Source organism: Colossoma macropomum, unplaced genomic scaffold (genome assembly GCF_904425465.1).
Source record: "Colossoma macropomum unplaced genomic scaffold, Colossoma_macropomum, whole genome shotgun sequence".
Lineage (NCBI taxonomy): Eukaryota > Metazoa > Chordata > Actinopteri > Characiformes > Serrasalmidae > Colossoma > Colossoma macropomum.
The window spans coordinates 18133481-18146751 of NW_023494804.1; the positions used below are offsets into that span (position 1 = coordinate 18133481).

Here is a 13271-nt window from a genome sequence, read left to right on the forward strand (position 1 = left end):
ATACCTCACAAAAGCTACTGCACACAAGACCTGACCAGTGACAGTGAGGCCACTGAGCATCTTATTATTACTGTACTCTGTCTTCAGTCCATTGAAGATAAAACTACATAAAGGTTGTGATATCAATGATGTCAAAGGTCACTTTCTTAAAGGGAAGTTATCCCTAAATGACAGCGTGGACAGTAATTTCTGGACATGTTAAAATGGCTTGATATTTTTATGAGAATGGCACAATGAATAATCACGTGTCTAAATTATTAACACACTTCTTTAAACATTTTAGAAAATAAGGAAATTTTTAAAGAATTATTTAAACACTTAAGAGTCATTCAGCTTCACTATGCACCAACTTGGACATGTCAAAATCCCCATGTCCACATAAAAAAAAGGATGTAGGATTGTGACTGCTGATGTTGTGGCTGGGTGGTTTAGTTTGTAGTTCATTTGAGTGATTGTAACTGAGGACGGTGGGTTAAAGCACATTGGAAGTAATTCACCTTCCTCGGATGTCGTGTCCTCCTGCTTTACCCGTCCCTCTGGTTCGTATTGGAGTAGTGCTGGGCTGGGCGTTTTTTGCTGCCTGTTGAAGTGCCTATTCAAAATAAAACGTAACTGCCATATGTGTAATGCTTTATGCATCTTCTTCCACCATTTCCATTTCTCCAATAATATTAACCCATAATGCTATGCTTTGTACTATCTGCTAACTAACGCCAGTGCAGCACAGAGCTTTTCATCTGGTGTGGGATAGAAGAGCCAGTTTTAAGGGGAGCCTGGCCACTTCTTGTTTCTTGTACTATATCAAAAATGGGACTACAAAACATTAGTGGGTAACATGAGCCCTAAATGCATGGAGGTTAATGGAGCTAAACGGCTAACAACAAAAAAATGATGTTTTTAACTAATTTTAGAAAGGAGATATTGGACATGTTCCAATGAAAAGTCAAGTATCTTTCAGTATGACCACAGAAATGGTTTTGGCCTGTAGGAAGCTAACATTACTGCTACTGAGTGCTGATTGGTTATCATTACTGCTACTGAGTGCTGACTAGTTGTCATTACTGCTACTGAGTGCTGACTAGTTGTCATTACTGCTACTGAGTGCTGATTGGTTAGCATCACTGCTACTGAGTGCTGATTGGTTGGCATTACTGCTACTGAATGCTGATTGGTTAGCAATTCTCTTCACCAGGAAATTCTCTAGCAGTAGCTTTTAAGCAGCTAAAGTTGTCTTCCTTTGCTCTGACTGACAGACTTTACAGTGCCCTTTGGTAGAGTATAGAGTTCAGACATCTCTTGGAACTTTATATGAGAAAGTAAAACGTTAGAGTGGATAATTTGCATATGAAAAATACTCATTGGATTTTTTACATTTTAATTACTACTTGAACATTCACAACTCTCCCTAATAGAAAGTCATCCCTAATAGAAAACAGTGTGTCATACAGTGTCAGAAACCCATATAAGGTTTATTAGAGATTACTGAACAACTGCACACGATTTGAGTCAAGATGTGATGATTTAAACATGCAGTTAGCACCATAAATTAGTTTTTTCAATGAGCTGTTGCTTTAACCGCGTAGTCTGGGTTTAAGTGGCTCTTATCATGACTGCGCCTCTGGCATGAGAATGCCGGCCAAGACAGTCTGCATATTGTATGTAAAAGAAAACACATATTTGTACATGCTTAAAGAAGTTCCTTATACACTGAATGGGCCTTTTTTCTGCTGCTACATTTACACACGCAGCAGCGGTGCACTGATCACAAACACCATGTGCAGGACTGACTGTATTCAGTCATTCAAGTTTGAACAGTAATGAATATCACTCTTTCTTTTCTGGTAAAAGATTATTATTTTGTTCTGAGTAGCTGGTTTTACGCAGTATCGGTAATTATGTGGTCATATGCTGTTTTTGTTGTTGAGAGGGTTGCTTATCCTGGTCAATGAATTGGCATATTTGTCACTGACCTAAAGTTAACTTTAGCTGATGCGTTTAGTGCTGAAGCGATTGGTGCAGATGTTCCAATCTACAGCTTCTGCAGCGTTATGAAGTTCTTCTAAGATCTGCTGAAAACCGGCCCATGCTAATGGCTTGAGAGAGTTATTTAGAGGGGAAAATGTTTCCTGGGGGGGCAGAGCAATCCACAGCTGATGTCTCCAAAACCTCCGTAAACGGCTCAGTCATGCCATAGTGTAATTAAATTTTCAGTATCGAGACCACAAGGCTCAAAAGACATTCCAGACGATTTTCAGATGCAGACTCGTCAGTGATTAAGCCTGTGTAGAATAGCCTAAACCAGTTCTCAAATAAAAGTGTTGTTAATTTGCTGAAACAAGAACCACAGTAAAAGTAAAAGCACGTTTCCAAAGAATGGTACAAAACTATCAGCTAGAAAAACTTTAAAGCTGCGTTAGGTACGTTTTTGGGGATTTTGAGACCTCTCTGGTGGAAATGTGTAATTGCACGCAACGTGCAGAAGAACGTTTTGTTTGTGGATTGCACTTCAGCCCCCTTCCCCGAGCGGATAAATCTGATGATTAAAAGAGAATTTAAAGAGAACTCAGTTAAAACTGGGTGAAGGACGTGTCTTCTGAGGATGAATTATCTACTATTATCATCATCTTTATCAGTATAATGTTAATTTTGCATTTGAGATCTAAACATTGCACCAGATCTTTTTTTTGAGCCTGTGTGTGTGATGTTAATATGTAAAGTCATACAATGTGGTGTGAAAAACTCCCGAACCGACGCCTCTGACTCACAGCAGCACACGCTGACCGTATTTTAGCCTGTTTTTATTTTTCTCACTCAGTAATACATTCATTTTTGAGTAACCTATAGAGCTGGAATGTCTTAGTCCATCCAGCATCTATTAGCCCAGAACTGAAGTTTGTTAGACTCTTTTCGGATCCTTTTGGTCTGAAACAAAACGCTAAATCTCCAGAGTGAGAATTGTGACCAATCACAAAACAGTCCAGATGCTGAACCTGTCAAGAAGCTTCACTGAGGAAAGGAAACTGGACATCTGAGATGTGGAGTAGGCAGTCAGTCTGAAAGTAATCGGTTTCACTTGAGAAGCAGAACATATGACTCACTTCCAAAACTAAACTTTGGAGGTGTGTCTGCGGATTTCTTGAAAAACTGAAAGCGAGAAACTGAAAAGAATAGAAGCTATAATAATAGTAAAGTGTGACACACTAAACACTGGAAAGTCTGATATTAAATGTAGTTGTTGAGGCTTCTGTGTACATTTTTGTGATAAATATATGTTTACTGCTTTTTTTCTGACACTGGTAAATGAATAATTTAATGGCTGTTTTTAATGCAAATTAAGTAAATAAAGGCTGCTCCCTGACTGTGTGTGTGTGTGTGTGTGTGTGTTGTTTATAACTTTAATGTGAGTGGGTGGGGCTAAACATCATAATAAATCACTGCTGTAAGCTGAATATGAAAAGGCGCTGATTTTTGTGACATCACAAAAACAGTGAATTCAAAGCAGGCAACTTAGTTTCTATATAAAGACTGTATGACTGGGGAGTGCAAGGCATGTTTTAAACTTTGGCAATGTTTACATATGACTTCAATCTCTTTCATTTTAAAAAAGTGAGATAAATGAAGTTTTCATAGTTTTCATTTTATTGTTTATCAGAGTGAAGAATTGCCATTTCAGAGACTCCAGGATTTGGTAAATAAGGGTTTTTTTAAATATTCATATAAAATAAGACACCTGTTGTGCTTCTTTTCACAGGTTTGTAAAAGTGTGAAGCAGGACGGTTCTGAGTGCTTCACAGATATTATTTACATTCTGTTCTCTGTCATTAGTATTATCATGGGCGAAACGCAGCGGGGTAATTGCACATGGGCAGATGACTAATTAAATTAGATAGAGCACTGAGCAGGTCTACAGAAACAGAGGTTAATATCCTGATTGAAGATCCAGTGCTTGTTGGAATCTAAACGATTCAGTGGGCAAATTGCCCTCATTAGACATGCTACGTCAATTTGTACCGTTTTCTTCTTCTCCTCTGTGTTGTTTTTGGGCCGCTCTGTGGCAGAGAATGAAGCGAGGCCTCAGGCTGTTGAACAGGTTGGAAATTAATCTTGATAAATATTTGGAAAGGGATCATTTGTATTTATACTGTGGACGTTTGGAGATGATTCGCTGGGTTCCTGGTAGAGAACAATAAAACATTATTCTGAAGCATCGGTAGGTGAGCCCGTCTCTCTCTGCATATCATTTGGATGGTTAGTGTTAATCTATACTGTGGAAAGAGACGCCACACTCAGAGCCAGTTTCACACAGAGACACGCTTTGATAATGAGATGTGCAGCGGTGTTGAAACGGTCGCAAATGTGTTACAGTTTTTCCTTAACGGATGTACCACATTTCTGCAAACTTCTCTCAAAATTCACTCCATGCAAAACACTGACCATTAAACTAAGTTTGTGTCATTGTTACAGATGGTGATCGACTATGGTGGCTGACAAGACCCTATTCATTGCGCAACTAAAAACACTTGGCAAACTCGTAAACGCGCTGCACACACCGAAAACACTTTCATCATCATGACACCTGGACTACATTTCACAAACGGACTGCAAATTAAGAAAACACAGGCAACTTCAGAAACGCTGCAAAGCCAGTCACAACACAACAAAAGTGAGCCACAACACAATGGAAGTGAGCCACAACACAATGAAAGTGAGCCACAACACAACGGAACTGTTTCTGGAAGACTCAAATGGCTCACAGGGAGTATGAAATATCTGTGATCGAAAGTCACTGAGAAGTAGAGAAGACCACAGACACTCAGACACTCACATCCCAAGTTCATGGTTAACCTGGCTGGCTAGTTTGCAATCTGACATGTCACAGCTGTACTGTAGTAGTTCTCTGGTATTACTAGTTAAACTTTTACAGTTACACTCTACAGCTAATTCCCATTACGATACAGTGATAGTCGTAATCTGCTCAAATGAAAGTTATCTTACTTTTACTGGTGAATGTTTGTTTAAATAATTTAAAAGTCTGAATGGCTCTGTCCTCTTTGAGTGTCCTCCAGAAACACCTCCGGTGTGTCATGACTGGCTTATCAGCGTTATGAAATTTCATGTTTTTTTTTGTTTTTTTTTGTATTTGCAGCATGTTTATGAAATGTAGTCATTTTGATAAAAGTGTTTTTTGAGTTTGCAGCTCATTTTTAATTTGCAGTTTGTTGGGTCTTCTCGGCCACCATAACCGACAAGAACACTGCAAAATAAAAGCAATAATGACAACATATGCACTTTATTTTACAAATGCTTCACAGCTTCACAAAATAACAATATTTGCTGCAAATCCATAGACGCTCTGCAAACTCAGCTTCAGAAACGCAGCAAAGTCAGTCACAACACAACGGAAATGTTTCCAGAAATGGAGCCATTCAAACTTCCAGGCAGTGCAAACATTCACCAGTAAAACAGAGTTAACTTTTATTAGAACAGATAACTAATATCACTGTATTGTAATGGGAATTAGCTGTAGAGTGTAACTGCAGAATTTGTGATAGCAATAGCAGATATGACTGATAACTACTGTAGTACAGCTATAGCATGTCAGATAGCTTATTAGCCAGCCAAGCTAACCATGAGCTCACTGATATGGATATTCTATCCCAGTTCTGAGTCTTCCAGAAACATTCCTGTTCTGTTTAGAGCATGTTTATGCAATGCATTTTTCATTGTACTGTGCATGTGCACTGTAGTTACATGCATAGATTCTTGAAAATGTTGAGCGTCTACAATACTCCAGAAAAGAGGATTGTACTCTTTCATGTATTTTCAGTCAAAATGGCCCTTAACTTCTTCATTTTTCACTGTCAGAAAAGTCTCACCATCTAGAAATAATAGTAATTTTTCAGTATTTATTGTGTCCACTCTTCACCTTTAGTTCAGCTTCAGTTTGTTTCAGGAGACTCACTTTCAGTTTCTCAAGGGAATTTGCGGCCGCACTTCCAAAGTTCCCTCTTTGGCCCAACCCCATTTCTTTTTTTTGCCCTTACCCCTTGTTTTTGAGTGTCACTTTGCCTCTTGGAACTGAGCTACAAGGGGTAGTGGTTGAAATCTTCCCTACAAAGTGGGACCCTCAAATAAAAAGAACATTACTTCATTAACAGGCTACTAGTGGTGCTCTGTAGGCGACCCTGCCGGTCTGCAGTGATAGCAGAGGAGGGTAAAGTCCAGCCTCAACCTCACTGCTGAGCTTTAGTTACCTTTAACACTCTGTTTAGAGTGTGCCTCTGAAAAACCTCCGTTTGGAGGGCCATGTAGCCCTAACACTTCACCCTATCCCTCTATCTCAACCAAAATCGGGACACCCTACCCCTAGATGTGAACGCACAAAATGGAGGGCTAAGGGCTAAGTGGTAGGGGTGAGGGGTGAAATGGGATTGGGCCTAAGAAGTTGGTTGCACATTCTGCATCACACCATCCAAGTAATACTGATTACTAATTTGGATTCCACATCTCAGCTGACCAGTTTCAGTAATCTAGGGCAAATTTTCTTTTTTTTTTACTGTTTCCCTCTAAAAGGACACAACTATATATATATATATAAATATATATATATATATATATATATATATAATGTGAATATCTCCTAAAGCCATTTTAGCACACAAGGAAGAAATGTTCAATGCATCTCTGATGTGTTGAGTATTTATGTACTGCTCTTGATGTACCTATACTGAATAATACCCTTAATTAGGAAATGTAATGTTTCTTAATGTTTTTACATGATAATGAATGACCTGAACTGACCTTCATCACACAGCTGTGACTGATTGGTTTTAAGATCAGGATGGAGTTGAAGTGGCGGCGCACTAGCAAAGAGTGGACAAATTATTAAAAAAATAGAAAAATAAAATATAAAAAATATTATACAGGAGGCTTTTGTGTATTTTCCAGTTAAATATGTTTCCTGCTTTTTTCTGATACTGAAACATGACTAATTTGTACTTAATGGCTGTTTTGACAGGAAATGAAATGCGTAAAGGGTGGTCTCTCTGACTTTTTGCGCAGTATACGAGTACCATAATATTTAAGGCCATTCAAACTACTACTAATGCTGTTGAAAAACACTCTCATCAGTCATAATAGTCAGAGGGCCTTTCAACAAGTTGCGTGTTGCCATAACAAAACAATTGGTTACCTCGGATCATTATTAATTATTATTTGTTCACAGTTTACAGAATGAATTATGTTTATTTCTAACAAGCCATACACAGTTTTTTGTCATTTGGTTATTCAACGGATTGAGAAAGGAGTAAGATAATAAAAACAAATGATAAATCAAGGTAAAGTTTAATATACAATATAAAATGCAATGTATTTAATCTAAATAATTTTTCCTTATTGGCATGCCTGTTTATCACATACTATTATTTACCATGCTGAGCTTGGATAATAATGTAAACCAGTATCACAACCAAAAAGCTAAATAACTGATGATAAATAAAAACAGTTTACATAAAACAAATATTAATAATAGTTATAGTGATACTCCACTTTAACAGATATGATACATTTTCTCATGAAACCCTGAAATTTTTCCACATGGCTGATATTTTCCTGCTGATCTCCTGCCACTCACTGTTTGAACATGTCTGTAAAGTCTGGCACAGGAGCGCTTCGTATCTGCCAGCTTCTGATTCAGATTTTCCTTTCCTTCTTAAATGGTGCAGCATTTACTTTTAGGTGTGCACAGGTGCCACCATTTAAGGTGGCATGTAATATGCATTTTTATCATTAAAATGAATTGTAAAGTCTTCGATTTTGACGTTTCATTGTGTGCCTATTTACCCATATGGAACACCAAAATACGTTCCAAACACTAAAATGTATTTCAGAATATTTTGGCATATTAACCAAATATCTTTTAAAATACATTAATTTTAAATTTGTATGTATGTTTGTATATTACACATAGAAATGTACTGTACAAAAATAAATGTAAGTAAACATATTTATCAAATACTTTTGAAAATGTATGAAAATAGCCAAAATCCTGTCTTATGCACTTTACTGTTTTTGAAACGAATTTGTATTCCTGTATCTTAATTTTAAATATTAGCAAATGAACCTTAAACATGACAAAAGCGAGTGTTGTAGGTATTGATACTCTGTGAAAATGCAGTTATGATTTGATATCTTGTTATTTGAAATACACTGTGTGTGACTGTCTTACTGCATACATACATGGTTAATGTAAAGTACGATGCAAAACACAGAAGTCAGTATGTGTATGTGTATATATGTATATATATATGTATATATACATAAAATACATTATAATACATTTTTTAAATACATATATCTATTTTTGGCCATTTTCAATCATTGCAAAAATATATTTGATAAATACATTTGAAACATGTTGGTGCTGTTGGAAGAAAACTCGTATCTCCATTTTTGATGTTTTTGAGTTTGTGACATAATTTGAAAATACCTTTTACTCTTTACATTGTGTGTAAATTTCATGATGACTGGACTAAAAGAAACGGCCCAAAATGACTTGGAAAAAACTCTGGTTCCATTGACTTACAATAAAAGTAAAGCAGGTTTTTGGCTTTTCCTGTAAGTTAACATTTTGGAGATACGAGGTTTTCTTCTGACACCTGCAATATATTTGTTCCATATGGATAATCTGTAGATTTTTTTTTCTGTCAAAATTTTTAGCCTAAATAATGAAAACTATGTTCTGCACAGATGGCGTGTAACACCGTGAACATCCAGAGGTTCCCTGTGTTCATTTTGTCTGGAAACCAAAATACAGCTTAACTAGTGCTCTTCTTCAGATCAGACTCAATGTACCAGAGTTTCTTTGTTTCATTTCATATTCCCCAGTGTTCTTTCTATACTGCAGACTGAAAATCTGTTATAATCTTTCCAAGTGGCATTTAATGTATGTATGAATTAATGGTAGTTAATTGGCTGGTGATGTTCTGTATGAGTCTATAATTAAGCACAATCCTTTGTATTGAATATGTTTTTAAACTAACCACAGATTAGTTTGATAATATAAAGGTAACAGTTAAATGAAGCAGTAATCAATCAGTAAATAAAAATCATGTTGTATTAAAAAGAGAGTGAAAGAATCATTTGCATAATATCTTCACTTAATTTATTGCTACATTTGATAATATCATTTACTGTCCCAAGCCTACCATACACATATTAATGTGAAAACTAGTGGTCAAACAACCACCATTACACCAGAGTGTAATGACGCTGCTGACCTATTTAAAATGTAATATTTCTTTAAGTGACATGGTTCCGAATTTAGAGGAATGCATTTAAAATAAATCAACTGTTTCACTGTTGATGTGCCCATATTGAATATTTCCTTGTTAAACAGGAATATATAATGTGTCCTAAGTTGACCTAACACTGAAAGACCTGAACTGACCTCAGCATGCCAGATCAATTGAGAAGCAAAAAAACAATAGCAATTCCAATTAGCCAATCCTACTGACCACTGGCTGCTTTAATGGATCTATGAAAAACGCATTTTCCTGAGATGTGCAGTCATTAAGGAGTCAGTGAGCTGAGATGAAGTTTAAAGGATAAAGTGTGAGTTTGACGCATGCTGTTGAAGGAGGGAGGGAGCTGAAGAGCAGGTTTCTGTCTGAGCCTCTTCAGTCTGCAGTTTAAATAACACTGCGCCACTAGCTGGCACAGGCAGGGCAGGAGGAGCGGCGGGTACTTACTGTTTACACTGTGCCAGGAATTGATAATGTGCCCAAATTTACACACGTCTCCCCTCTTAGTCTAAATGTATCCATCAGCCAAGACATGTTTGCTGTCTGTGCAGTGGAGCTTATACCAGACTAATTAGCACCATGCACCAAGTGCCTCCATCAAAGGGAGCCCATGTTCAAAAAACAAACAAGAGGCTATGGTAGGCATACGGACGAATTACAGTTGACATTGCATTGACAAAGAACAGCATATAATTCTGTTTTTTTCAGTCAGAAATCTGCAGGACTCCCAAATCCCTGTAGCTATTCTTAGTGGTGGATGATATACCATTAGCATAGTAAAATATGTCACAGTAAGCTTTTCTGAACATACTGTTTTGTCTGTACTGCTGTTTAAATTTTACATTTTCTTAACAACTAAAACTAGGCTGATGAAGATTGCTAACAGGGTAGCAAGCAGGCTCCCTTGTTAGAAAAACAGCATCGACCCACATTGGTCACCAGCAAAACCAGCTAATGCTGTGTTTTGGATGCTGGTATGCTGGTCAACTAACATGACTATGATGGGTGACCAGCTAAACCAGCACCAGACCAGCACTAGACCAGCATAGACCAGCTTAGACCAGGATGACACGCATGCTAATCTGTGCTGTTTTCAGCAGGGTCCTCTATTATCATTCAGCATTTGGCTTTGAATTGAAGTATTTACTGACGGATTCGCTGTATAAATCCAAAATCCAAAATCCAAAATAAAGAATTTTACTTTAGATTTTTTTTTATAGATCTGCTATAAGTAGTATTAAATGCTGTTGAATGTGTGGAACTGTTAGCTTGATGGTAGCATAACACAGGAAATCCAATAGATGCTCTAGCTAGAAAATCGCATTATTACTGCAGTGGTAATTTGATAAGAAAAGAATGATATGTTCACAGTTATATGACAAAAATTAATGCAATGTACAATAAATGTGTTGTCCTTATTAAGTGGTGAATTCATTTATGTTATTTATTAAATATTTGTGATTTTTTTTTTTTGGAAGTTGCCAGCATTTTATAAAAGCAGTAAGCCACAACAGACCATGCTTTGCAATGATTTTATCAGAAGTAAGCAATGTTGTTAGGCACAACATGAAGCAGCTTAATGCTTTATTAAAGACTATAGAACACAGAGCACTTGTATTTCAATAAAAAGAGATTTATTTGGGCATAGCTGTGTTTTGGTTGTGCAGGCTTGAATCCTGACTGTGTTGCACGTTCAAGAGATCATTACTGAGCCTACGTAATGTAATGATGTATAATATATAAAACATCATGTAAACAAAACATTGTGCTTTTCAGTGTGGTATTTGCTGCTATATTTGATATATTCCAACTTTTCAAACCTGAGAAAAACTAAATATTGTCATGCATCTCAAAAATACTATAAATATAGCTATAACTTCTCTCTCTCCCTCTCTCTCTTCCTCTCTCTCTCTCTCTCTCTCTCTCTCTCTCTCTCTCTCTCCAGAGTCGTATGGCAGAGAGCTTGCGTCTGTTTGACTCCATCTGCAACAACAACTGGTTCACCAACACCTCGCTCATCCTCTTCCTCAACAAGAAGGATCTTCTGGCCGAGAAGATCAAGCGCATCCCGCTGACCGTCTGCTTTGCCGACTATAAGGGCCAGAACACCTACGAGGAGGCGGCCGTCTATGTCCAGCGGCAGTTCGAGGACCTGAACCGCAACAAGGAGACGAAAGAGATCTACTCGCACTTCACCTGTGCCACCGACACCAGCAACATCCAGTTTGTGTTCGATGCCGTCACGGACGTGATTATCCAGAATAATCTCAAGTACATTGGTCTGTGCTAGGACCAGGGGAGGGGTAGGGGGGTGGTCTACGTTTGGGGCTTTTGGAGGCAAATGGATCATCAGCGAAACCCTTCACAAACATCGATGTCTGGTGGTCCGTCCATTGTATTTGGCCTCTATCGCTTGCTAGCTATAGCAGGAACCAATATAAGATGGCCAAGGGCGAGGAAGCAGATCCTGCCGCCTTGCTGAAACATTGGAAAGTTCATGTTTGAGGACTACTGCGTTGGTATAAATGTGTTTGCACTGAATTTATGAGAATATACACACATACACACCCTTATGTTTTTTTGCTCACTCACAAAAAGACTCAACTGGCAATTGGAATTGATTGTCAAGCACACAGTTGACATGGAAACACTGGTAGCTTATGACAGCTTCCTTTCAGGCCTGCCAAACAAACCCCTGAAATACAACAAGAAGTCTGCACCATCCCCTTTGAGTCCAGTCCCATCCTGCAAGGGTGTCTGATTTGAGCAATGCTGCTTTGGGACAGGATTGAAAAACAGGGACGGTTTTTAGAATATTTTCCTCTAAGCGAGATAAAGTACGTAATTGGGGAGCCTATCAGAAAAAAACTGACTGATATCACTTCGGTTCCCTTCCAAAGGTGAAAACTGCCACCGTCTAATGCTGAAATTTGGCTTTTTACACTGTATTTTATTTATGGCTGTCTGACCCATAGAAAAAATGCTCTATTTTCTGTTTTTTTTTTGGCTTTTTTGGTTTGTTTTGTCTAAAATAGGATGTACGGATGTACTTTGATCCTGAGTTTTAGAGCAAACACCTGATTTTCCAAGAGTGTTACGATGAATTGAGCATTAAGTGTTTCGTAAAGATCATTCCAGTTTCCAGAAAAGTAAATAGTGCCAATATAAATGTAAATAAAGAACAGACCATCCAAAAAAAAACCTTTTTGGTTTTTACTGAGAAACAAAAAAGAGACAAGAAAATGCTGATACATTCAAATATGCATGATTTTGTTACTTTCAAATTTTGATAAATTATAGTTTAATTTGTTTTCTTATATTTTTTTGATTTTACTAATATACTCCCAAATACATATATATATAAAAATATATATATAAAAGTATCTATAAGACAAAGTCAAACACTGTGTACACTTGTACAGCTGTTTTCTGAGAGGTATTTATTGAAGAGAAGACTGTAAGCAGAGACAGTAATTCATATCCAGCTCAAACCCCAACCCAGCATGTGAATATTAGCCAAGAATATGCTGGTGCAACAACAAAAAAACAAACAAAAACAAGCAAACAAATAAAACTTATACAAGCAAAAAAGTCTTGGAAAAAAAACTCATATGAGCAAAAGAAATCTTTCCTTTTTATTCTGCCGTCATTTTGAGTGGACATTGTTCTCGGTATGATGTGTAAATAGTATGTGAGGTGCATTCTTTGTGAGAAAAGATAAAAAAAATAATTCACTTAAAGACATAGGGGTGATCGGCAGAAAGAAAAGGCCCCGACCCCTTTCTTCATCTCCTCCTCTTCCTCTTCTTCTTCTTCTTCAGCTATGATGATGATGATGATGATGTGCGACCATCCCAAGCTAAGGGCTTCAGGCTTGACTTTACATGATGTCCACTGATAAACAAACAGAGAAATATTTAAAAAGAAGTATAAAAGAACAATAATAGTGAATAAAAAGGATTATGCAAA

At 37.3% G+C, this 13271-nt stretch overlaps 1 protein-coding gene across 3 annotated transcripts in view; it reads left to right on the top strand.

Annotated features, from left to right (window-relative positions):
* Positions 1-13271, top strand: part of gnaz (guanine nucleotide binding protein (G protein), alpha z polypeptide) — an 86073-nt gene extending 72802 nt beyond the window's left edge. For all 3 annotated transcript variants that reach the window (XM_036594656.1, XM_036594659.1, XM_036594657.1), the window contains exon 3: positions 11248-13271. In XM_036594656.1, coding sequence (XP_036450549.1) covers positions 11248-11592 — 345 coding nt within the window. In that variant the 3' untranslated portion in view covers positions 11593-13271. The remainder of the gene's footprint in view (positions 1-11247) is intronic.